Source organism: Opisthorchis viverrini (assembly GCF_000715545.1).
Source record: "Opisthorchis viverrini unplaced genomic scaffold opera_v5_164, whole genome shotgun sequence".
Taxonomy (NCBI): Eukaryota; Metazoa; Platyhelminthes; class Trematoda; order Opisthorchiida; family Opisthorchiidae; genus Opisthorchis; species Opisthorchis viverrini.
The window spans coordinates 838777-865705 of record NW_008751819.1 but is presented as its reverse complement, the minus strand read 5'-3'; the positions used below and the strand labels follow the sequence as shown (position 1 = coordinate 865705).

The 26929-nt window shown below is 44.3% G+C and overlaps 3 protein-coding genes across 3 annotated transcripts in view; 2 read left to right on the top strand and 1 right to left on the bottom strand.

Moving 5' to 3' along the window:
• Positions 1–357: 357 nt before the first annotated feature.
• On the top strand, positions 358–12626 carry T265_14241 (hypothetical protein; the record flags this gene model as incomplete). Its single annotated transcript, XM_009172712.1, has 3 exons — positions 358–1613; positions 5254–5511; positions 12273–12626. The coding sequence occupies 3 exons, from the start codon at positions 369–371 to the stop codon at positions 12624–12626; spliced, it is 1857 nt and encodes a 618-aa protein (XP_009170976.1).
• Positions 12627–17487: 4861 nt separating this feature from the next.
• T265_07236 (hypothetical protein) lies at positions 17488–18970 on the top strand (the record flags this gene model as incomplete). Its single annotated transcript, XM_009172701.1, has 3 exons — positions 17488–17733; positions 17879–18022; positions 18959–18970. 3 exons carry the CDS (start codon positions 17488–17490, stop codon positions 18968–18970), a joined length of 402 nt encoding a protein of 133 aa, XP_009170965.1.
• A 1567-nt stretch (positions 18971–20537) lies between these two features.
• T265_07235 (hypothetical protein) overlaps positions 20538–26929 on the bottom strand; it is a gene marked incomplete at both ends in the record, with an annotated part of 64365 nt that continues 57973 nt past the window's right edge. Inside the window, 3 exons of the mRNA XM_009172700.1 lie at positions 20538–21048; positions 22705–22984; positions 26094–26211. Of these exons, the coding sequence (XP_009170964.1) occupies positions 20920–21048; positions 22705–22984; positions 26094–26211 (527 nt within the window). The remainder of the gene's footprint in view (positions 21049–22704; positions 22985–26093; positions 26212–26929) is intronic.

Genomic DNA, 26929 nt, shown 5'->3' with positions numbered 1-26929 from the left:
TTCCTGCGAAATCTAGAGTGGTGCCAAACTTGGGGGATGTCAGGTTTAAAAGGTAGGAAAGACTGTCATAGTCCACCTTGTGGCAACTTGAAGGAGATTGAAGAGATACAAGCGAAACTTGAAATCGGTCTTGCCTCCCCCCAGTAACCTGCGTCCAGCTTTAACGCACATCCCTGATCACTCTATTTTAGCCACAAACTAAGATTTATACAACCTAGTCAACGACTACCTATCCCTATAGCATATTGGGATGCCAGCTTTGCTAAAACGTTCACTTCCAGATTTCCCATTTACAGCCTGCTCGAAACCTCAGGTCAGTTGCAAATGGTCACGAGTAAGATTCAAAATCCCCAGCTCAACCTGCCAGGATGAACCGCATGCCAAATGAAAAAGACACGGAGGATCAACCTTTTGGTTTACCACAAAGGCTTTTTTGCAACAGTCCCAGATTTAAAGAAACAGATGTGGAGAGTTTGAAGCCCATCAAAGAAGTAGAGAGTTCAGACACAAAGAAAGTGAATCTGAAAACAGTTCAACTAAAGCCATGCTTACTTATGTCAAACGGAACGAAACCTCCAATTGAACTATTGAAAAATCCTGAAAACCAGCGCTACGGTGACATAGCGGCTGTCAAAGTAATCGAACTGTCCAAAAAGGTTCGCGAACTATCTTCTAGCCTCGCGCACGAACAAAACAAGTCCCGCAGATTCGCAGATCGTATCAGAATTCTAGAAGTTCAGCTGAAAGAACAGAGCAAACAAAGTGATGCATCAACAGGTGGACAAAATAACACCATCAGGCATTCTGAAGTTGAGTGTGAGGCGTGTAAAACACTGAAATCCCTTCAGGAAAAACTCAGCAAAACTGAACAATACATAAACGAGTTGAAGGATCAAAACCACATCTTAGACGCAGATCTGAAACTGGCTAGAAAAGTCCTTGAGCTGGAAACCGGTGAGAATATCACTAATCTCAGCACCTGGCTAAGAGGCTTACAACTCAACTGCGGTGACACATCAAAAGGCAATTCTGGTGGTTGGCGTGGAAGGCAACAACAAATTGTCCTGCTAAGAAGCAAAATAAAAAATCTTGAGATCCAAATGGGAAAAATAACTGCCGTCACCAAATCAAAGGTTGAATTTGCAATGGGGGACGAAAATGGCGAATCATCAGGGGCCACATCTTTCGGTGCCTCTGAATTGGACTTCCTCGATGACAACAGACTGCTGGGACAACCCTTCGGTCGCTTGGAACAGGGCAACCCATTGTCAAAATCACGCAACATGATTGCGGAGAGTAACATTGAAAAAGAAAACGAGTCCCTAAGGTCAGAGCTTTCGGTACTTCGGACTAGGCTAAGAAATTCCAAGAATCGAGAAAAGACTGCAACATCGGAATTTGTCGAACTGAAGAAGCAGCTCCAGTGGGTTTTAGAAAAGGGAAAGAACGACGATGAATTAATCCAGTCTCTGTTAGAAAGCAAGACCAAATTACAAACGGCCCTTGAACAGGAGGTGAAAAAGCACATGGAGCTGGATGAAAAGCTCAAAGAGTTATCGGATGAATCATCAAGTCTCCGGGTTCAGCGCGACGCAATACAGACCCAATATCAGGTTAGTCGGTTTCTGTACTGCCCTGCACTATATTGTACTATATTCTGCTATACTATACTATACTGTACAATACCATAGTATACTATACTATACCATACCATACTATACTAAACTATACTGTACCATACCGTACTATACTATGCTATACTATACTACAATGGAGACCCAATATCAGGTAAGTCGGTTTCTGCAGTGCACTGCACTATGCCGTACTGTATCATGCTAAACTGTACTATACTATACCACACTGTACTGTACTATACTATACTATACTACACTGTACTATACTACGCTATACTATACTGTACTATATTATACTATACCAGACTATAATATACTATACTATACTGTGTACTGTACCATACTTTGCCATACCATACTATAGTATACTATGTATTACACTTTACTATACCGCATGACGCCGTACCTCACCTTACTGTTCAACATTGACTATAATATACTATACTATACTGTGTACTGTACCATACTTTGCCATACCATACTATAGTATACTATGTATTACACTTTACTATACCGCATGACGCCGTACCTCACCTTACTGTTCAACATTCTATCGTACCGTGTTATATCGCACTTTATGCTTCGTGTCCTGACAAAACTTAACTTTTGCAAACTCGAAAGTGTGTTTTAAAGTTTACTCCCATGAATTTGCAAAAAGTACGTATTGGTGACTTGGGAAGTTAACTGTCACAAAGCACTCAAAATTGGATTCGAGCCTCTGATTCTGTTGTTCGGCTTGGGAGAAGAGAGCTTAGCTGCCACAGATCCGTCGCACATACTCCGATTCGCCACACCCCTGTTTAATGAACCCACATGTGGCTCACCATTTTCATTAGCCTTTAGCCTTTTAGCTGCTGAGCAAGCTTTCAGTTCGTCCAGGACGCTGGTCCGCCGCAAGCCAACCAGTGGAAAACTCGTCTGGCAAATGAGAGCTCATGGCATTCACCCCACAATATCCGTGTTTTCACCTGCATCAATCCTACCGCGTTTTTTCTACGTGTTAATTTCCTCATTATTCGCTTCTGAGTAGCTACTGGATATCACAGTCCCGATCGGTCTACCTCGCTGATGCAGTGACCTTGACGGAATGTCGTTCTGCTTGATCATCAGGTCAACTAAATTGGCGAGAAACAACCTCAAAGTTTGGAAAAATACAGCAGAGATTCCCAGTTCTCTTCGTTTTATAATGCAGAAATAAGCGATCGTAAAACTGGCTGCAAGACGTAGCGTGCCACGATAAATTGGACGCCACTCTAACATCATCTGATGAGATCGGGTGTAGAAATTTTAACTCTTCTAAGTAGCCTATTCACCTAACTGCTGAGAAGTTTACTTTGTCAAACCACTATGGACTTTTCCAGCTTACCTATAAACTGAAGGTCACAGAAACAATATCACATAACCTTTAATTTCAGGGTACATTTTGAGCATGCCTATTGAGAAGTGCATTTAAGATCACGTGCCACAAATTCTTGAGTTCAGATATCTTTAAGTGAAATTTCCGCAACAAAAACACAATCAAAAGTTGCGTTTGTGTTCTACCTTCTGAAATTGAACAGAATGCACTAAGAGGAACTTTTTTTAAATAACTCGCCCTGTTTAACAGTTTAACAAATGGCATGACAATGGCCTTATGATTATGGCCTCATTATAAATGTGAGTATTTTAGTATGAATAGCTTGATAAAAAATGGGGCTGGTCTGTGAGACGTGGAAGTAATCAGACCGGTGTAAACTGACCTTCCACCCTTCAGAACGCTTGTCATCTTAATTATTTGATTAGTTTTGGGCCATATGCACCGCTGGTCAATATCGTCTATGCAGATCTCAAGAATCGGTGTTCAAACGCCGCTCCCTCATCCCTCAAGATAGCGGAATATTCTAGTACTGAGAAGCTGTCAAATCTAGCAAGAGAGGTATTCACGCACCCGAAATGAGAGATACGGCACTTTGCCATGCAGAGTAAACAGAACGAGGCAAATTTAACTAGCAAGTTCAGCTATGTGCGGATACATTTCTTCAAATTTAACCAGGTAGCTCAATCTGCCTCAATCAAGAGGCCTCCGTCCTTCATCAGGCTAGAATTGTCACTGCTGAGCACACTGGAAAAGAGCTAAGGAGTCTGATGAACACTTTGTGCCCGTTTGTCAAAAGTTCGTGCTAGTTCGGAAATTAGGACATGGTCCCTTTAGTTCTTTTTCATAAACTAATGTTCTTAACAATCGTAACATTGGTCGAATATGCTGCCTCATTTAGGTGGAATTCAGGTAATGGTGAAGCTAAACAATAAGATGACAAATTGTGTCTTATCCATGCCGTAGATCAGACATACGATAGAGGGAAACTGCAAGGACTGAGAGGACCACAGTACACTTGGGCTGAGGGGCAGATAAAAAGTGATGATGATAAAAGTGAGAAAGCCAGTTTTAGTTTATCATTTCGGCAGTCAAACATCTTGCCTCTTTCTGAGAAATTGACTGTGCGTCTTGGCCTAAGTTGAAATTCTCAACTTTGTTAACTTTGTTGAAAAATGTGCCCAGTTGCAGATTTGTTTGGCGTTAAAGAAAGATGCATCTGAATCGCCCATTTCTGATATTCTTCTGGCAACATCAAGGTAGTACGCCAAGTGCGTACAATTAGCTATTCATTTCAAACAACTGGTTGGTACAGACTCTCGGGTTAAGCCCGCCTAATGGACCCCTCGAATGGTGAAACCAGTCGTGGGTATTCGAGGGAATTTCAGTAACCTTGTAAGTAGTATGTTATTTCCGGAAAATGTGTTGCTTCTTTCACTAAAACCAACCCAGGTAACCATTATTAAATGCGTATTCCTCTGTTTCTATCCCGATTAAATCAATAAGAACTTACTCAAATTGGCTTGAAGAAATCAATGATTTATTTGGATTGTTGAAATATTGAAGAAAATGCTCGATTGAGTAGCTGGAGTGAACGAAAAGATTCGCCCGAGAATAGGCTCGAAACATCGATTTTCTGCTTACCTGTACTGAATGAACTGTATTCGAATTTGATGCACCCACAGGTGACTCTTCCCACCTATTCTCAAAAGTCTCGAAAGCCTCTCCAGTGACACTAACAACTGTTGCCCAAACAAGTTGGGTTGTGGCTACTTATCTGTGAATTTCATGACGGAGGTCGAACATCCTCGTTACCCAAATTAGTAATACGTCGTCTGGCAGGCCTTACGTCGCCGGTTCGAGTAGGGTGGTGTAACTAATCAGGATTTGCAGTTTGGGGTTTTGCGGGATGGGTATTCTATTCACAGCCAAACCCACTCTCGTTTGAACGGTCATCCTCCTGTTCTGATGTAATTAGTCCGGTGAGTCCACACCAAAGGGAAGCACTGAACTCGAGTTGTTTCGCCCCTATTAGAGCTCATCAGTAGTGTATATCCAACGGCCGTGCAGGGATTTGAACCCCGGACATCTAACATCAAGATTTTCCGAGATGGTGCCCGAGTGGGGCACCATCGTGGACAACTACACGATAAGTAGACTGATGCAGTTCGTTTACTTTCTTAACCCTAAGGGTGACATAAAGCGAAACTTATTTGGGCAAATCATGTTTTTCGCTCATTCTGCTATCTTGCCGATTTATTCCAGGAAATACTTGACCAGAAGAACGAAAAGATTGCTGAAATGGAACGGATGCAGAAGGAGTGGGTGACAAAAACAACGCCCACTGTGCCTGACAAGTCGCAGTGCTCCATGGACGAGACGACCCGTCAAACAGCGGATGATGACAACCTTGGAAAACAGGTTGAATTTTTAACCATCGAACGAGATGGACTGCGTCAGCTAGTGGAGACACTGAATAGCCAGCTGGATAGACAAATAGAGGAGATTATGGAACTTGAGAAAGTAGGTTTCTCTGATCCTTGTGTAAGCATTTTATGGTCCTGAGGCTTTGAAAGCGTCCTGCCCTCCAAAGCAAGGTTTAGTCGGTTTAAATAATCGAGTTATAACCACTTATCATATACGTTTTTTTAGAGAATCCCTGCCACGTCACAGCAGCAGACAACTACATGGAGTGTCAGCGGTGAACTGTGGATCAGGGTTAACAGGAAAGTGAATACCCGTTTCATGATGTCCACAAATCAATACCAAATAGGGCATGATTTGATAAAACCATTTGTGAAATGCCGTCATTACAGTCTCTGTGAGTTATTTTGGTTGCTGTCTAAGGTTCTGGGGTGTAAACGCCAAGGACAGAATATCATAAGGTTCGTTTCTTTATGAACGGTTTACTACGCATGTGACATCAGAAGACGCGTATTTTTTGAGTTTCGGATCAAGCGTCTCCCTGTGCTCGGATATATCCTGTCATGATTATGATTACTATTGAGTAGTATGAAAAAACAGCTCGATTTGGTTACTTTATACCGCGCTTATTTAATCGGACATGTTTAGAGCTGAACGTTAGATCAGACGTGAGTATACTCTAAGATTCCTAGATTTCGTGTGGACAAACTGTGAACATCACGTGATCTTGATCGCACTTCGACAAGAAATTGAGAAGACAGTGAACAAGGGGTCCGATTTCGCCGAACCTCGCTGCGCTGCCTAGCGCAATTCACCTCGAGCGTCGATTATTCAAAATTTACTGGCGTTTCACATCTTCTGCGCTTTATGTAACCTTCATAATGCTCCACGAACTATTTTTCGGTCAATGACAAGATTCAGGTTGCAGTGAAAATTCCGAAAGACATAATCTGCTCAAGCTTGGCGATGTGTCGAACGGAACTCACTTAACACTGTACTGTATTTGGGTAACAAAACGCTTTTCGGTCCACTGAAATGATGCATTTACTCCAGTTCACGTATCTCTGAGGCTGTGGATTCATCCATTATATTTGACTCTGTGTACGGATTTTGATTGAGGGCCAAAATAGAATGAAATATGTCGCCCCAGTAGACATTAAAAAGCGGTGATTGGTAGACGTTCAAATCCACTGTGATTATTTTATTGGGTTTGTCGCATGGATTGCGACAGCGAGCCAGCTGACTTGCTTGCAGCCCTACAGACGTCGGATTACGTATAAGGTGGGCAATCGTTTGCACAGAAACGTTCGTATAGAAGACAGCCTCGGGGAAATTTCGCCCAAATCTCTCTTCCGTAATATTCCTCTGCTGAATGTCCCCGTTTAAGTGTTACGAAATTCGTTGAAAGTGTGCTTTATTAGTGTGCATCGTGATGATGAAAATTTCAGAATTTTACCCGCCAACAATTCAGGAGAATTTAGGCATGGTCTCCCATCAATACCGCCACGATGGGCGGATGGTCCAAACATGAATAAAATTGTACGACTGGTTAGGAAACAAAAATATGGAAATGCGGGACTAGACTTAGCTGATGAGCTCCAAAAAGGAGTTAGTCGGTCCCAGACTCCCCAGGGTGGTTTTGTCTAATTTAAAGGTTGTAGTTATTCAATACTTTGACTCGCCCAGCACTACGGTTATAGTGCTAGGTTAGGTAAAATCATATCGCGCACATCTGGGGTCACTATTTCCGTATAGTTCAAACGAACTCAACTGTGAATAGTTGTAAAATGTGGCGGTTTTCCCTTGTAAACCCGGACTGTCTTCATATATTGATTTAACGGTTCTCTGGTGGCGTCATACCAGTTTCTATACAAATCACACTTCACTTCGATCCGAGACAAAGGGACAACACGATGATGAAGTGCACGTGACTGCGCTGAAATAGGCGCTTGAGGTCAGGGTCAACCAGTGATTAACGTTCCTGTCAAAAGTAACATAATACATGAGAGATTAAGCTGGGTTCTAGGGCAGTCTCTTGCATGACCAGGTTCCTTTGCAAATGAGTGTATTTCACTAATTTCGTGCAATCTGATCTCAAGTGGAACAAGAAGTTGATGAAAACTCGGTAAATGAGCCTGTCTGATAAGCCCTAAGAAGAGCGAAAGCGGTTGTGAACTGTGAAGAATTTTCAGCACCCTTGTGAGTAGTATATTACATCAAAACACCAGGATATGTTCGCACAAAGTGAGTAAACAATAAGAGTATAGGAAGGGAATCAACCGAAGTTTCCATCCTGTGATGCATCTGTCCAAGTTTTTGGCCGTGGAACGACCACCAAACAAGTGAAACCCCGTCGTTTTTTCGAGTCGCATTTAAATCAAAGTTGCCGTCAGGAAGAACCGGAAAACTTACTGTTATATCTCTTCACCTGCCCTGACGCTACTGGGCTATAGTCACACGACAACAAGACGACCTGAAGGAACTGTGTGTTAACGCAATTACAAACTTCTATATACATGATTCATTTGTCACCGTATTTGATGGTCGATCCGCTGTCAACCAACCAGTGTGTCTCCCACACGCCCACACTGGTTCTCGGTTAATCATAGATGGCCGTCTGTGCGCTTGTGTACGGGGTGCCTTGGCCATGGAGTGGGTGTGAACTTTCTGTGTTGTCCCCGTTTAAGTGTTACGAAATTCGTTGAAAGTGTGCTTTATTAGTGTGCATCGTGATGATGAAAATTTCAGAATTTTACCCGCCAACAATTCAGGAGAATTTAGGCATGGTCTCCCATCAATACCGCCACGATGGGCGGATGGTCCAAACATGAATAAAATTGTACGACTGGTTAGGAAACAAAAATATGGAAATGCGGGACTAGACTTAGCTGATGAGCTCCAAAAAGGAGTTAGTCGGTCCCAGACTCCCCAGGGTGGTTTTGTCTAATTTAAAGGTTGTAGTTATTCAATACTTTGACTCGCCCAGCACTACGGTTATAGTGCTAGGTTAGGTAAAATCATATCGCGCACATCTGGGGTCACTATTTCCGTATAGTTCAAACGAACTCAACTGTGAATAGTTGTAAAATGTGGCGGTTTTCCCTTGTAAACCCGGACTGTCTTCATATATTGATTTAACGGTTCTCTGGTGGCGTCATACCAGTTTCTATACAAATCACACTTCACTTCGATCCGAGACAAAGGGACAACACGATGATGAAGTGCACGTGACTGCGCTGAAATAGGCGCTTGAGGTCAGGGTCAACCAGTGATTAACGTTCCTGTCAAAAGTAACATAATACATGAGAGATTAAGCTGGGTTCTAGGGCAGTCTCTTGCATGACCAGGTTCCTTTGCAAATGAGTGTATTTCACTAATTTCGTGCAATCTGATCTCAAGTGGAACAAGAAGTTGATGAAAACTCGGTAAATGAGCCTGTCTGATAAGCCCTAAGAAGAGCGAAAGCGGTTGTGAACTGTGAAGAATTTTCAGCACCCTTGTGAGTAGTATATTACATCAAAACACCAGGATATGTTCGCACAAAGTGAGTAAACAATAAGAGTATAGGAAGGGAATCAACCGAAGTTTCCATCCTGTGATGCATCTGTCCAAGTTTTTGGCCGTGGAACGACCACCAAACAAGTGAAACCCCGTCGTTTTTTCGAGTCGCATTTAAATCAAAGTTGCCGTCAGGAAGAACCGGAAAACTTACTGTTATATCTCTTCACCTGCCCTGACGCTACTGGGCTATAGTCACACGACAACAAGACGACCTGAAGGAACTGTGTGTTAACGCAATTACAAACTTCTATATACATGATTCATTTGTCACCGTATTTGATGGTCGATCCGCTGTCAACCAACCAGTGTGTCTCCCACACGCCCACACTGGTTCTCGGTTAATCATAGATGGCCGTCTGTGCGCTTGTGTACGGGGTGCCTTGGCCATGGAGTGGGTGTGAACTTTCTGTGTCCCTATTTGACCTTTCTCTGGCACATGATGAAATCGGACGTGATTCAGACGTGGGGGGATAGTCGCACGGATCTGTTTCACATGATTGTTCCGCTGCGCAGTAGGTTGATGCGCAGCCGTATTACTTACCTTTCCGTTTTTTTTGGAACTGCAGTCGGTTATTTAGAAGTAATCCAATTGGGGTTTCAGTCGACGTTTTTTGAGTCACGCAAAGCAAGACTTGGTGTGTGCGTGGGCTTACGGGCTAGATTATTCGCATTCATGTAGTGTGATACACTTCATTCAACGTCCTCCACATTCAGTCCGTTATCAGCTGTCCTCGAATTGATCTGTCACCATGTCAACCGCTGTCTCCTTAACCCCGTGACAGCTTGCAGTTATGAAAAACGTGCTATCCAAGATGATCTCCGTCAGGAGAAAGCATCTTTGATCGACCCTCCATGGCAGTATTCCGTGGGAGGGCGATTGTGCATTTTTTTTCGTTTTTGTGGAATCCACAGGGAGCACAAAACTCGTGTGAGACAGAGTAAGTCTGACCTGGTTGCGTGAAAAAAAGCAATCAGCTTAGTCTTGGCAAAGAATGACCTTTTTGTTGGTACTTTTCGTTGTCAAGACGGGTATTTGGCGTTTGGTTGGGTTCGAGAAGCGATTCAGTCACGTGATTTGAGTTAGATATTTAATTGGCTACTAAACGACTACCAGTAACCTGAGAGTTTGCTCTGGAGGCCTTACAACCTGATTCAATACTTTGTTGCTAATCGATTACCCGACATGCTATGTAATCAGCATGAGTCTAGACGATGCGGAGCATCAAGCAGCCATGTGATGGAAACTACGTCTCTCGGTGCCAGCTCAGGTATGAGTGTGCTGTCAGAACACAAAATTCGATTAACAATTAATCTTGACCCGGAAATGAAACAAAAGCTAATCAAAACATCAAATGTGACGCCCTGGTTGCAGTCATAAGAGGTGTATGAAGGCGAAAACACCTATTACTGGTTAAATTCACCTTAGAAAGAGAGCAAGAGACTAGCGTTCTGATAGAAACGTATCGCTCCATCCTTAATCATGGGGCCTAACTAATGGAGAGGAAGTAACTTGGAGAGATGAAGTCAGAATAAACGCCCTCAAACGCCTCAGTGCACCCACGAGACACAGGTGTCCAGTTTTGCAGTGTTTTCGACTACCAATTTCAATAGCACTCTCAGCACAAACCAGCCACTTTTTAATGATGCACAAGTACCACTGCCGTAAATTCCACACCGTACAGCGATCAGAAATATCAGTAACTAACCTACCTTTAAACAGTCAGTGGACAGTTTCACGTTGGTACTGGCCTCAGCGAAGACTGGTAACCCGAGTATAAATCATGCCGCCTGTACGTCAGAAAACTAATGCCTATCCTCCTCTGGAAACTTTTCTTGACGTAGTTAGACACATACTACTACTCGTTATCTAATCACTCTACTGGCCAATGACAGTCCACCCACGGCTGGGACTTCGTCAGGCTTCTACTGACAGTTTTAATTTTGTGCATTATTTGGACGTAAACTTTAAAAAATCTTTAAAAACTTTAAAATCAGTTTCCAATGGATGAGTGATTCCTACGGGAAGCACAGCAGCACTAGGTTCCTGTGCGAACATTTAACTCCATATCAAATTATTCTGAGATATGAGTCGACAAGTCCGAACGCACATGTAGCCACTACGAAAATGGGCTGTGTGAATCGCTGCTATCGTTAGGTGTTCCACAATCAAGTGGGAACAGCTTGTTTCCCAGCTGTGGTACCCAAATTTTAAGGAGAGATGAGCGAATATGTGAAAAGAAGTATCAATTGTTCTGGCAAATTCAAAATGCAAATAACTCTGATAGAATGCATACTGAAAGTGAATGCAGATACGTCTGGTCGGTACTCCAACACGATTGTCAAGGTCCACTAAAATGGTCACATGCTGTTATGCGAAGTGTAACTGATAGCATCTATCTTAGGAAACTAACCAGTTCAAATATACTCGGTACTGCACTGCTGATCGATTGCACCATAGCGTTCGATGTTATTCGACTGAGCAATATGTCTGACATCATGAAGGTTTCGACAGTTGGTATTACGTGATCACGTTCAGGTTTTTGTCTTGTTTTTGATCGCGATATGTTTCTTGTAGGCAAACCCGGAAAATTTTCGCTGGCACTAGAGGTAGGTAGCGTGCGGTTGTGTTTGACCATCCGGCTCAAGGTCCGTACTTGAACAAGATTTGTGGTAAGCGTATGAGAAAACGGCTCATTGTCTTAGGGAAACACATTACTCAATAAGTTCCAGAAAAACCCTTGGCAACCCACAACCGGCTTCTGCTTTAATGGAGTTCATTAAATCGGCGCAATCCCCGAGTTCTCGTCAACCTTTCCGTAAACAATAAGTTGAACACGATTAGCAAAATACACTTAGTTGTAAACTAAAGTGATATCAACTGGAGACTTCAATATATTCGAGAGAATCAGCTGGCATTCACTTGAGTCTCCAGTGAAAACCAAATTAGTTTGAAATCTGGGTTCAATTGGAGCACAAAATTGCCCGAAACACAGATGTTACGCCAGCCTTACGGACCCCAAGAAGGGGGAAACCGGTCGTGCGTTGTTAAAAAGCCCTACAAGTATTAGTCTTAGAAGAGAACGAGAGTTCCATCCGGTATTCAATTGATTCTCCGTTCAACACTAAGCTAATTTGCAAATAAGTGTATCCGACCAGAAAACGGCTGTTGTCAAGTAAAAATTGCAATTCATTCTTATTTTTTACGCTGTGGTTCCAGCTGAGAGTGAAAATGCGGTTATCTTGAAATGTTACGTCCAACAACAGTAAACGTTTACATTTCTTCACATTTCCGTTGTTAGAAAATCGCTGAAACAGATCGCTGTACGACTGCAAGTACCCTGGGAAGTCGTATTCCAAGGTACGGGAGCAACAAAAACGCTACGGAAAAATGTAGTCCCGCGGGCAATGCACTTGACCGTCTTTGTAGCCGCGACTATCGGCAAAAGGTCATCAACGATGCAGGTCTGAGTGTTGCTGCGGCCACTCTGGTTGGGAAACGGATTGACGAACTTCAGTCTGCCTTGGGGGCTGCCAGGGACGAGATAAAGGCGCTGAAATCCATGGTCAAGCGACTGAAAAATGTAAGGCAAGAGGACTTCACAATTCTCACACAAATCGTCACACAACTGCGTTCGAGCTGTTCGGAGGAGTAACTCTGGCGAAACCACTGTGATCTTGTCATACTGATTTCAAACCTGCTGTGTATCTTATTGATTTTCTACACATGGGTTCAAGAATAACAATTATGAATTTGTGCGAGTCTCTTGATATTTTCTAGCTAAGCTTGGGTGGAAGCTCATCCGCAATTTTTGTATATAAACAAATAATAAATCGTTCGTCTGTAACCCACTTTCGGTGCCTAGCTGCCATGCCACCCGAAGGAAGCACAAGGGCTGAGATACTGCCAGGTCGCCCAAGCCTAGGCAAAGGTCGGGCTCCAACCACGGACCTTCCAGTTAGTAAATTCACGCTCTACCCACTTCTGAAGGTTGAATCAAACAAACTGGGCACTGTACCTACTTGAAGTACTTTCATAAAAATTTTTAGAGGGCAGTTTTTTTTCATCACGCAAAAACGCGCTCAAAACGAATTCTGGAAAATTCGTTCGTTCTGAAGTGGTGAACTTATCAGATGGTATTTGTCTACAACGGAAGTGCTCTGGTTAGCATAAATTTGAGCGAATAGGAATTGCTGACGTCACTTCTGCGGCATCTCATCTACATGGAAGGCACAGAAAATAAATCCGAATGGCTTCACGGAGGTCACAGTCAGAGTAATGTGCGGTCACTGAAGCTCCGAATAGGTTTTCCGGATGTGGATAACAACTAGTCGATCACTCATCCGCATCGGACCCTTGTTTCCCAGAGACCGGTAATAATGACCTTTTCGTCCTTCTATCGATCGAGATTGCCCCAGAGTAACAAGTGGATCGATAAATGCACACTAGTGAGAGCGTTACGTAGTTGAATAACGAGAAGTGCGCGTCTAGACACAACGTCAAGTGTCTGTCCCACTTGGTACATGTCGCATTGGCATTCAATGTCCCGCTGGTCTCATATTTTGCGTTGTAAAAACTTGTCTGAATGACTACATTTTGAAACGAGGTCCTGTGCACTACGCTGTTGTCCTGGCACAATTCGGAATAAGAAAGGTGATGAACTTATTGTGTCGGTCAATAAACATTGCATCTTTTGGTCGGGTAGAAAGAATATCCAGAAACGCCAATATCTTATGGTATTTGGTTTCACATTTGAGATGTACTGTCGCACGCTTGCAGGACGGTCACATTCCGACTTTGTGTGACCAACACAACTAAAAGTAAGTAAAACTGTTTCTAAAGGAAAGTGGTTTCCTACTTAGACACAAGTCAGCAAAGGCTTTCCCTTAGTTTATCTCATATGAGGGTCATTTGTTTGGCGATGTATAGTATCACTGAAAAGCAGGATATTTATCCAGGACACAGTGTACCCATGCACCTTTGGGTTCGCCCCTTTGCCTGTACGAATAACGCGTGTCTGAATGATGTTCCTTATATGGTAGTAATATTACGCTGTGAAAACTGAACTAAAATGCGGGAAAATGCTGGTCTATTTGCTGACACGAAAAACAAATGAGTGACAGTGCTATTAAACTTTGTCTAAATCGTCTCGAAGATTTCAAATAATCAATCGACAGTATCCCGGAGAGAGAGTTTGGGCATATTCTTGAGGGTTATAACGGCATTTTCCAAACTTCAGGATTGAAAGTAAGCTGAAGGAGGTTATTATGTGTGTCCTAGTGCGGTGGCCCCCTTGAATTGTTGTCTTTTAAATAATTTTATGTAACAAGTGAAGTAAGAACTCACGAAATGTCAGCAACCTTATGAGTAGTGCATTGCAAATATACATGTATCGCGATATCTCAAATAACGCAGCGACTGAAACATGAGGCGGCCTGGTGCAGCACATTCAGTTGCCTGAAAACATCAAAACCGAGAGATTCAGCTGGGTTCCGGGTAAGTCTCTCGCAAAAACAAATTAGTTTGCAAATGAGTGTATAAATGCGCCGTGGTGTTTCGACACACAACCATAGCTACTCATGTGTGCGTCCCGCTTACTACTCATTTTAACTCACGAGAACCGGGTAAGTTCTCGCAAAAACAAATTAGTTTGCAAATGAGTGTATAAATGCGCCGTGGTGTTTCGACACACAACCATAGCTACTCATGTGTGCGTCCCGCTTACTACTCATTTTAACTCACGAGAACTGCTTGAAGAACAATTGTTTCGGCGACCCAACTCAGTTGCCTGGCTCCAGTGGAGTAAACGACATGCGAGCGTCACTGCAAGAAACTGATGTGAACAGCGCGGTTTTGACAAAAACATACTCTCCGATAGACACCGAGCGAGCTCTCGGGCTCCGTTTTTTGTCACCTATCCAACTGTCACAAAAAAGCGAGAATCAGCGTTAGGCACATTTGAGACCACAAATCAGCCTTATGAATTCAGAAGTTTGTACCACTCCATTTGGCCGGACGAGTAAAAATGACGTATGATAGATAACCCGACCGTGCGTCCTTCCATTTTGTTTAATAGTCAACCTGGTATCAGTCCACCCGCAGTCCAATATCATTCAAACCGCATGTAAGCCCTTATTTGGCTGTGTCGGATGTGTTGTGCCAAAACGAGAAACCATACGAGTCGGTTGCGATTGGTTTCAGTATCACATCGGTCTGTGGACAGCTTTCCAAACTATTGGCATTCCTTCTTCGTTGTTTGTCTGCCAAGATCGTCTGACAGACCAAACAAAACAACTCATATTAAGGCATATCATGACCGCGTGAACCGGTTTATTGCGGAAACACAAAGGTTTGCCGCAACACCTATCTGTCAGATCGAATTAGGTGAGTTTTCCAGAGATGTCAGCTAAAACCAATGAACGATGCACAGCCTGGGAGGACAGACTCATAACAAACATCCGCAGTTCTATCTGTCACAAGTGACGAGACAGACGGACAGTCAAATGTTACATCCCATGCAGAAAATTTTTGTTTGAATAGGTCTTCCGAACACTCTCGGACTATCCCTGGATACCCCCATTACTAAAAACTAGTAGGCCAAATTGCTGGATTTTTATGTGCTTCCGTAGCCGGTTAGAATATTTCAACAATAGGTATTCCACCCGTCTGGTTGAAAGATCTTATCCTACTCTGCACGCAAACTTTTCGTTTCGGCTAGGAAGACGTTACTTATCGTCAAACGAGAGACTCCGCGCTGGACAGCACAATCTTGGGCGTATTCTTACCTATGACACAAACTTCAAGTACATGCAGCTCCTCTATTGTAGAAACGTTTAGCTCAGGTTTTAACCCGCCTAAAAGTGTTCACGCGGGTCAGTCAAACAAAAGGCAGTTTGGAAACCCGAAAAACGCAACAGCCCGCATTATCTACCTTAAATCGGTTCCGAGCGGCCAATACGTTCGCTTCTCGAGTTTTTCATCAGCAATCAGAAATCAGGGTCTAATCAAGACACCGTTCCAGGAGCAAGTGTGATTTATTTTCCGGATAAACGAGAAGAGATCTCAAAACGGACTCCACTAGAGAATGGTCATCTGGAAAGTGCTGTCCACATATACAACCACTTTGCTTTTGTGGTAAAGCCTTCCTTACAGTCCTCGTATGTTCGCAAGCACGGAGAAGTCAACATGCTGGATCAGATTCTTCTGGTCCGTGTCAACAAACCGCTGGACATATAGCGAACTGCCTGTCACACTTCATGAGACAAAATGTTTTTGCTGTCAAGTGTGCCAACCAAAAGTCGGCATTATCGACCACAAGTGAGTATGATTTTCCGACAAATATCGATCAAGTCTAAATGAGCCAACTGTCACAAAGTGCTTTCTGCACAGTGTTGAGAAAAAACTTCCCTGGCGACTGTCTACCAGCTACTTGAAGATAAGGTCAAACATTCATAGCCAAGATTGTTTAGCTTGTAGCTGTTCTTAAAATCGCCAGGACAGTGCTTCGTAGATGCTTCGTGAAAAGTGGTTTTGACCTTTTGCCCTACTTAGTTCATAATGGCATTTATCGGAAAACGGTGCGATGGTTTGACGTTCAATCAGGTCTTACTCAAGCTTGCTTCATTTAAACGAGGGACCCATTAGCCGCACAATGTTCTCAGCTGCAAAACCTTTAAGAGTGGAGTAAAACTTCATGCGCCAAAGTGTTACATTTGGTTGCGTATGCGCTCAAAACATCTGTATCTACGTTCATACTTTCGCAGCTCACCAAATTTTATTGTCCACTGAAGCATTCATAACTCTGGCGGAAAAGTCTGATGGAATAAATTCCCAGCATCGTTGGGAACCTGGAATGCCTAAATAGGGCTCAAAAGTTTGGACTGGTACTCTGAACTAAATTGCCTGATTGCTTTGGTCCATCAGAGCAATCAGGCAATCTCCGGAGCATTGCCCGAATCTGTTGGGAACACCGGATCAGCAATACTGAAGTACGTCGAAGGGCATTCGGGAGAGATAACTCACCCTTGATAGATGAACTGATCACACTGCATAGGTTGCGCTGGCTTGGCCACGTGCTGCGTATGCCAGTAGACCGACTTCCTCGAAGGGCTATTTTCGCACAACCACGTGAAGGGTGGAAGTGAGCCAGAGGCGGTTAAACAATGACTTGGCAGCGAAGTATGAAAGCCAATACCAGCAAACTCAGCTGCACTGGTCATTGCCGTCTTCCTGGATGGGGACCCCGAGACGGGCCACATCAATGGCTAGGGACATTGTCAGAGATGGCCCAGTCGCACCCTCAATGGCGCTCGTGTATCCAAGCTACTGCCTTCAATGCGTGACCCTTTTTCCAACCCCCCTTACTTGACAGCCAACTGACAGTGCTGGATTTATGCACCAATTTATCAGCTCCCGCGTGCAATGCGCAGCTACCTACCTCCCCCCTCCCCCAAATCATCGGTGAATGAAACTGTGGCAGCTACAACCACTATACGACGAGTACGCGGTTATTATAGATGACAGTGATGATGATGATGATGATGGATGATGCTGTCATGATGCTGATGCTGGTGATGATGATGACGATGATGATAACCATGCTGATGACGATGCTGATGATGATCAAGCTGATGATGACGATGAGAATGGTGATAATGCTGAGGATGATGATGTTGATCATGCTGCTGATGATAATGATGACGATGCTGATGATGATTGGTTCATCAGGGACACGTCCTGGCATTCGAAAATTCAATTCCATTGTGCGAATACTGAGCGATTATTGAGACGATCAACTGTTCAAGCGGTCATTTTGAATTTCGACCGGTTGTCATTCTGGTTCAGAAAAACCGCAATCTATAATATTTTAAGGACGCCAGTTTGTATTTTCATCGTACCACCTACAAGCTAGTTGACGATGTGGCTACGAGGAAAAATTTGGGATTTTTTATGAACAACTTAGAAAAATCTAATTCACAAATCGTCATGAGAGAGAAGAGGAACATTGGTAGTCTGATTGCAGCACACTTCACGAGATTACTTCATCCCCTGGTTAGTATGAGGGGGATGTAATGACCATTATAGATACCGACGATATGATTTTACCCCCTCTGTCCATCTGTGAAATGGACAGCAAGTGAACTTTAGTCGATCCTGTCAAGTAAAGCTAGAAATCGCCACAGTTCATAAATTGCTCCCCAAAGTCAGATGGATTTGCATCGCGAGGAAAACACCTTCCTCTGGGAGATGAACCTAATGTGCGAGTAACTACATGTAAGACTACGTTCCTTAGAGTGAAGATCATGCCACCTGTTCAGTTATACGGATACCAGACATCCTAGCGGTAAAGGTAAAACGCACACGAATATTCTCGAGTCACTGAACCGAGAAGTTGTTCTGCTACCCTTCAATTAAACTCCACCCCCTCCTGCACAGTTTATGTCTCTCGTTGTGCCTTAATGCTGGTGACTAACCAAAAAATTTACATTCTGCTTAGACAGCATCGTCAACTCGCACGTGACTAACAAAACAACCGCTAGAGATTTTTGGCTTCGTACGATTTCCTTCAACTCGACTTGAAAATGCAAAGATCCGAGTAGGTCCCTTTGTTTGGATGTAGTCTCATCGCATTGTGCGAAATTTATCCTGTTCAAAGAGTTGTCCTGTTACCAGACTTTGTCAGCTACGAGATTGTCTACCTCGGACAGTTTCACCACGGCTTATTCAATTAATTTGTCGCACAAGCTCTGACGTAACAAGACGATTGGACAGCGTGGAAAATGTAGGTACAGATCTGAGTTGTTCGCTGAACTCCTGATGGATAAAATTTCTGTTCATTGTCACTCTGAAACGGTGTGAAACATTTTGAAAAATTCAGTGACCCGAGTAAGGCACTCAGTTCCGTGGTTATAATGATGGACGGTGAATGAAAAGAGAAGCCTGATGCTGCCCTTATAGTGATATTCTTGACCAGCGTTCGTCCTTCAGCACACCTTTTGAACTAGGAAATAGCCGAAGTGATAGTAGAATGGAGAGTGGTATTTCATCCGGGTGGTGAGGCCCAGTAGTGTTATTCCATCCTTATTGAGAACCATTGGCAGTGCACATCCGACGCAAGATCTTTCGGCCAGTGGTTGGACGCCGAACCTCTCGGTCTCGAGAGGCTGATCAGCATGGTTAGGTAGGATATACTTCCGTTCACTCGGATATCACAGAAACCAGATCACGTGGTCGCGTGCTGACTGACTCCCTGAGTGATGAATCCTCAAACAGAAGGTTCCCTTGTGCTTCGAGTAGCCATTCTGAATAACTTATCATTGGGTTTTCGTTCAAATCATCATCGGGAAGCATTATGCTCATTGGGGATTTTCAATGAGGATGAAGCAGGCAGCTGTGAACTGCTTTTTAGCTTTCCAGTATGGGACGGCATCACCCAAAGGGTGAAATATAAATTGAAAATAGCTAAACTTCCATTCCCGCTGAAACATGCCGCACTTTTGCCGAGTTCAGACATTTTTTCTTCAACGCTCCGGGTTTCTCACTGAAAGGATTGTAAGAGTCATCCATTTGGGTGACTTTAACCCTTAGAGAGCCTTCAGATACCTATCTTTCGCAATGTTTGGATCAGTTGAATCCGGTAGGAAGAGCGCCAATAGTCAAGTGTAACTCACTGTGGCATTCGAACAGACGAGTAGCTTTCAAGTACAACAGTTTTTTTTCTGGCAGGCGCCGGACTGCTTACGTACCGCAATCATCGATACGGCAACAGAATATAATTTCATCGTTCTGTTGTAACATGCTTTTGTCCTGAGATACTCCTGCGTCGCCCAGTCGTACGGCAACAGAATATAATTTGATCGTTCTGTTGTAACATGCTTTTGGTTCACATCTGTCACGTGTCCTGAGATACTCCTGCGTCGCCCAGTCAAGCTAAAGCCACCGGAATTCCGGTGAGTGAGTTCATCCGTCAACCAATGAGATTCCCCATCTACGGATAACCGCCCATCAAACAAAAACTGGATGATTAACGCAACGGCCAGATACCCCTTTGGAACATTTCCTTCCTGCATAAGTGAAACGAGTAGGTTGCAATCAAATTTCGAATCTGTGAATTCGGAAAGCGCGGGCATTTCGATCAAGCAGAAGACTAAGATGAGTAAATCAATGCTTGAGCACGCTAGTCCCCAGCTGCCAACTTCAATTTCAGACCGGTTTTTTGCAAACCAAACTAGGGATTTGGCCCATTCTGTCAAGTAGGGCCCCATAGGCGATTATTTTCACTGAGTCGCAGGAGTGGCTCCGATTGGGAGGACTGCTGTACTCAGCAAGAATCATTTTTGTTGAGCCATGACAACATTTTCAGATATAAAAAATCGTTCAACTGTAGTACCCGCTCGGTGCCTAGCTTCCATGCCAACGGAAGGAGGCACGAGGGCTGGGATACTGTCATATTGCCCAAGCCTAGACAGGAGAAGTCGAGATGCTGAAGTCCGGTTTGAACCACGGTGCGTAAGCTGGCGCCTTTACAGCTGAGCTTCAGAACTATGGAGCAGCTCCCGATTGTGAAAAAGTCGTTGGGAAGCGGATGCGTCAGACAAACCTAGGCGTGAAAGGGAGTTTGCATGCAAAAAGGACCTCCCTGACTGAGATACAAGACTCCTCCAATTGGTCGAAAAATTTTACTCCCGTGGAGCAGGTCAAAACCTCACAACTGTGAAATCACCGAACCAGTGGGAGGAACAACAACAAGAAGAAACCAAAGTACAGTTGTGACGGAGTAATAGTCGGCTGAATTTCGACAATATGAGTCGGGATTATTTGGTAATGCGGGTATTTGAAAATTGAAACTAGACACAACAAAGCATTTGGGGTATAAGTGAATAAATAAGGGATGTCATATCCCCGAAAAACTAACAAGTGTGGGAAGCCGTAAATATCGGGCGAATTCATTATTCTTTCCACTTGGTTTGTTCCGTTTTCGGTGCGGGTGTGTCGTAACATGCATCGATGTAGCCGACGGCAACTTCAGATATGATGGACCGGTCCGGTATGGTCGCACACGCTCCATAGAGAGCCGCCTGAGAGGACATGAAAAAAAGGAAGTAAGCAGAAAAAACGAGTGACTGAGAATGGCACCGCGCATATTTAAAAAGTCGAAGCTTAGGTTTATATCACCTAGGGCACTCAAATCACCAGTGGTTATTGACATTGGACTAATCGCGCTGCAGTGACGCTCGTACATCATATCGCCTTCACTGCGTAGCTACCCAATTTCCCGCCGAACTGAGCATACCTTCGCCTTCTAGGCTTGGTTTTGTATCCCACTTTCCCGTTTTCCGGTGATCAAAACTGTAGTAGCTGGAACGGCACATGGTTTATAGCTGAAATGAATTGAATTGAACTGTGGTCGAGACTGCCGAGGGAGCGAGATGACCGGAGTGGTTAGAGCGCGAATTTACTGACCGGAAGGTCCGTGGTTCGAACCCGACCTCTGCCTCTCGACTTCCCCTGACTAGGCTTGGGCAACCTGGCAGTATCCCAACCCTCGTGCAACCTTCGGATGGCATGATAGTTAGGCACCGAAAGGGTGCTACAGCTGAACGATTTTTTCCGAACGAATTGTGGCGTTCGCCAATAGACGATGTGAGGCATCTTCAGATTCCTAACCACGGAAGCTTCGGAGACGTTGCTGGTATCGGATGGCATCAACGAATGCGGAACGAACAACAAGCACTTCAGTCACGGAAAACATCTAGTGCCATCAACTACGATGACCCAAGCACGTGCTATGCATTACGATACAGTTCTCTGTGCCACCGTCAGAATGGCGCAAACCGCGAGGTGGACGTATCACTTGGAAGAAGGATGTGAAAGAGATTACAGATGCAGTCCGCCTTTCAGGATGGAGTTCCCGTGATCCTCTTACCCCATGATTGGCTGGGAACATTAGGAAATTGCGATCAATCAATGTCACTGCCTGTTGTACTCTCAGTTTTTCTCCAAATCGTCCGGTTGAGCACTTGAAGGTGTAGACACTTCAGAATGCCTGAGATAGCCCTCACCCTTGCTTCTTCGTATTTTATCACTTTGAGGCTTTACGTATAATTAGATGAACTTTGTGCTTATACGACAATGTCAACACTGACATTGCTGACTCTGATGATGATGGCCGATGGGTTAGCATACCGCGCTGGGGGGGTTCCCGTTAGCGGAATGCCTCCTACTCAGATCCCATCCACTTTTGTAAACAACCTGCCGCAAAATCGTTCGAACAGGTCAAAACTGCCATTGTCCTCATCCATTGATCATACTGTTTTCCGACTTTTCGATACCTCAAAGAGAGGGATCATGTTCTCGTCATAGAACCCCTTAGGATGATTTGCTGATAAAGTGAATCTTTTCGAGAGACTAGGCCCCAATCGAATCGTCATACTTGGGGGGGTCCACAAAAAATCCCATGAAAAATCGCCCCCCATCCACAGCTAGTCTAACACACATGCTGACGTTCAGAAGCAGTCCGCTTTCGTAGTTTTCCATGCTGAGAGTGATTTCGTAGACGGTCTTCTGAGCTGAACTCAACTATGCTTTCTTTTGATTACGGACTATTTGAAAATCTTGTTTTTCTCCTCAAACATGTGTGATGGTAAAATTGAGTCCGTAGTGGGTGAACTGTGAAGAAAAGAAGGAGAACAAGTAGCGTAATTCATGAGTCGAAAGAGGACTGAATGACTCACAGCACCACTTGAATAGTTTCCGGGATGATCGCACAGTTCCGCCGCTACAGTACTCACATCACGGATGAAGCCCTCGGCACGGCCTTCAATTGTGTGTAAATCTGTCACACACAAGTGTAGCGCAGGCGGGAATTGTAACGCGTTCAGACACCAACCACGACCATTGGGCAGTTCGGAAAGACCTTGGGCCAAACGATAAATATCGAAACGATCTGAACCGAAAGCAACCACACACACCTGAGGGTCACCGTAGACGAAAATTCCCGGGACTTTCCGCAACCTGTGCGTACAAGAAGGGAGGGGATAATAGTAACGCTAATTTAGGAGCAGATGGGAAACCGATGGGGATTAAACATAGGCTGTGATCCGAAACAGAGATCAGACGGCTTTGAAGCTAGCGCGCAATAGAACTGCATTCCGAACAGTTGAAATGAGTAGACATACGAGTGCTCAGATCAGGACAGGGGTGAGACAACACGACCAGGTGGAGTAGCTGCGACACACGATTTTCACGCAGTGAACTCCTTAATTGTGACTTCAAGCACCTGGCCTAGACATACGAATGCTTTCACAGAGTTTCAACGGACTGGAGTTTTTCAACATCGAACAGTCAGGGTGCTTTGACTCGCGCACAAAAAACATTCAACTGCTTGGTACATTGTGGTGTCAAGACCAGAAACCAGGTAAACTCTCAGAACGCGTCGCAATTTCTCTCAGAATGATTCGACGAGGAGGATTCGCTATCACAAAAATCCTTTGTAAGCGGAGCACACGCCGTATTGGTGTCCTGTCAACAGCCGCCGAATAGGAAGACCACTGTTATCTGGACTAATCACAAGAAAAACAGTGAGCGATGCTGAAACACTAAAACGCCCTGTTCACAACATCTCCCCCTTTTTAGTCAACAGAAGGCTACATAAAAGAAACAACCTGGGCTTTAAACATGTCCGCGTTTCATCATCCACGCAAGTGAAATGAGTGGTTACTCCCGAGCATTAAACAGTTTATAAACTAAGAAATAGATAATCGGTTAATTGTAACATCCTTTCGGCGTCTAGCTGCCATGCCACCGGAAGGAAGCATGAGGGCTGGGATACTGCCAGATTGTTCAAGCCTAAACATGGAGAGGCGGAGGTCGGAACATGGAGAGGCAGAGGTCGGGTTCGAACCACGGACCTCCCGATCAGCAAATTCACGCGCTAACCACTCCCTGAAAGGGGAATTACGGCACATACAGAATGATCCCTGAAACGATGAAACATTTGTGGGCAAACAATGAGTGCATCCGGACTGGATAAGCACGATTCTATTGGTGGAAAAAAAACATAAAATTAAAAGAAAAATATCTACAACCAAAATCAGGCTCTGTAGAAAACAAGCCGATTAAGAAACGGAATAAAACCCACATAATAAACGGATCACAAGCGAAAGGATTTCGAAACGCGGTCCAGTGTTACCACCTGTGAAAAACAAAGCAGGATCTAGCAGGAACTAGTTATTTCTGAGATGCGATTAGATTAGACAGTCACAACCACATGATCGATGATAGTGTCATGTTGATGGATGTGTTCAACGCCATCCTGCTGAGAAGAGTTGCTGACGTCACCGTCTTGATTAGTTTAGAGTTGTTCCGGGCTTAGTAGGGATCACGTTCATATCACTCGAATCTGAACGGCCCTCCTGTTACCCTGGCGCGATTATTCTGACGAGGCCAGGCCAGACCGGAGAAGCACCGCACTCTTATCAGAGCCTAATAGCAGTGCATATCGTTGACCTTACCGAGGTTTCGACATGTAAGGCGAGTGTGTTACTTCTACCCCACCAGCTCACACTGCGTGCACCTGAGCAGGTGTGCGTGTTCACACTCGAACGATCTGATTGATTTGCCGTGAGTATAATTCGTTTTCTTTATATCCAAGTTAGAGCTTACAGCAAGCCAGCCAGACGTTTCGACGGAACAGTTTGGTTCACCAGGGGTGTTCTGTCGGTTGACATTAGTAATGGATCGGGTTTGAGGTTGAATCTAAACCACCATATCAAGGGTTTCATCGAACAAATATGAGACTCATTTTGGAGGACTAATCACGACGAATCGGACAAAGCCGGTTAATCAATACTGAACAGGTTGTCAACAGCAGTCCCGTGAAGCGTTAAGCAGTTGTCAAAACCTTAGTGTACCGTTGATTGGTAGAAGAAATTACCTCCAAATGGGAGTCCACAAACTTCAAAAGAGAAAGCCAAATCATCGTTCAGCTCCTCATCAGGAAAAATGCTCTGTTTTTACCATCAATCATACTAATCGTTCAGCAGTTATATCCCCTCAGTGCCTAGCTCCCATGCCACCCGAAGGAAGCACGAGGTCTCGGATACTGCTCAAGCCTAGAAAGGGTAACCACGGACCACTGCTCTGTTCAAATTCGACTGGGTTTCTCCGATCGCCCATTGTTACCACCTGGCTTTGATATTTTCAATTTAAATTCAGTAGAATCACGTTCGGGAGCATGTGAGAAACTATCGTTCATGTGTTTTGCGCCCGTTTTCAGTCCTTGGGGGATTCGGAACCGTAAGCTTCTCTTACATGTAGTTATTCTGTTCAAAGCATCTTGAGGTCTCACCTGTACAACACTTGATTCCTCCCGACCCACATCTTACGAATTGTCACTCATCTTAGCTATTGATTTGTTATCGCGGTCAAACAAATTCATTGAACTGGAAAGCAGTTAGTTTTGGTCAGTTTGTTGACTCAGGTCACGTGATATGCATCTGAACAATTGTGGATGAGATGTGTTGAATCAATCTCATTGCTCAAAGCTTAAAGTGATTTTACCGCCTGTCCTCGTTGAGATTTGTGAGGTGCGCGTTGTTGATTATCGGCATATCGACTACTCAACAGTGGCTGGGCTAACTTTCTTGATTTCAGACCGAAAGTAAAACCACAGCGATATATTTGGTAATTGCAAGACCGTTTAGCTGCAACACGCATTCGGCGCCTACTGGCCATGCCACTCGAAGGAAACACGAAGACTGAGATAATTCCAGGTTGCCCAAACCCAGACAGGAGCGGAGATGTTGAGGTTGGGTTCGAACCATGGACCCTCCGATCGCCAAGTTTGTGCCTTAACCACTGAACGATATTCAGCGCAACATATAAATAGCACGCTCCGAATTGAAAACTACCCAAACATCACGTGGATCGTTTAGTAAGCCATCACTCGGGAAGCCAGGATTATTCGGAGCTCTGATCGAGCTTAGGGAGTTGGGTTCGAACCAAGAACGTCCGGTCAGTAAATTCGCGCTCCAACCATCTCGCCCCTTTTTTGGGGAAATCTTAATTGTTCACGTGATGTGAAAGTAGGTCAGGACGAATAGCATAAACTTTCAGGACGTACTCGGAGGCGATGAACTGAGTGGTCTTCACAATTCGGCGCGTAGAATCCGTATAACCTTGCCGTCCGAAATACATCATGGTGGCCCAACAAACCGCGATCAGCGCACCGGAACGACTACCTAAGGGTGTAGTAGAGGAGGAAAATAGTGGGGAAAATTGTATAGTTTGTTTCAACCGAAAGCGAACCTCGTATATATGCGCGTATACCATAAATCGGGATTTATCTAACGACAACTCTTTGACAAACTGAAGTAATATACTGCATTCAGAAAGCAGAGCTGGACGTTCACTGCACAGCAAAAACCCAACTTTATTTTGCGATGAGACCTCTCTCAGCTTCCTAAAGCGCTAAATACGCAAAAATGACGTTTCGTGTGATATTCCTCACGCGGTTGATCCGAGTCGGCTCCCGTCCGGCAAAAAATTGCATAACCTATCGGTCCATCACCCATGTACGCATGCAACCGACTAAGCAGCGTAACACCGAACAGTGGCATCGTGGGCATTTGGTTCGCGGTAGGAGAACATAAACACCTTGGAAACGAATTTCTGTTATCAACATCTGCAATACGACATCACCGTTCAACACTGATGCTTCGCTGACATCCAAAGTCCCAGTCAAATAACTCAGTATTCCATGAAGGAAACTACTCACAAGGTTGCTGAAAACTCTTCGACAGCGCACGACCAGTTTCGCCCTTTTTGGGGCTCATCAGGTAGGCGCAGTCCCCGAGTTTCCGTCAACCTTATATTCTACTTGAATCCACATTGAACTGTTTTCGAGAAATACACTCAGTTGCCAATCAATTTGGCTTTCACGGGAGACTCAACTGAATC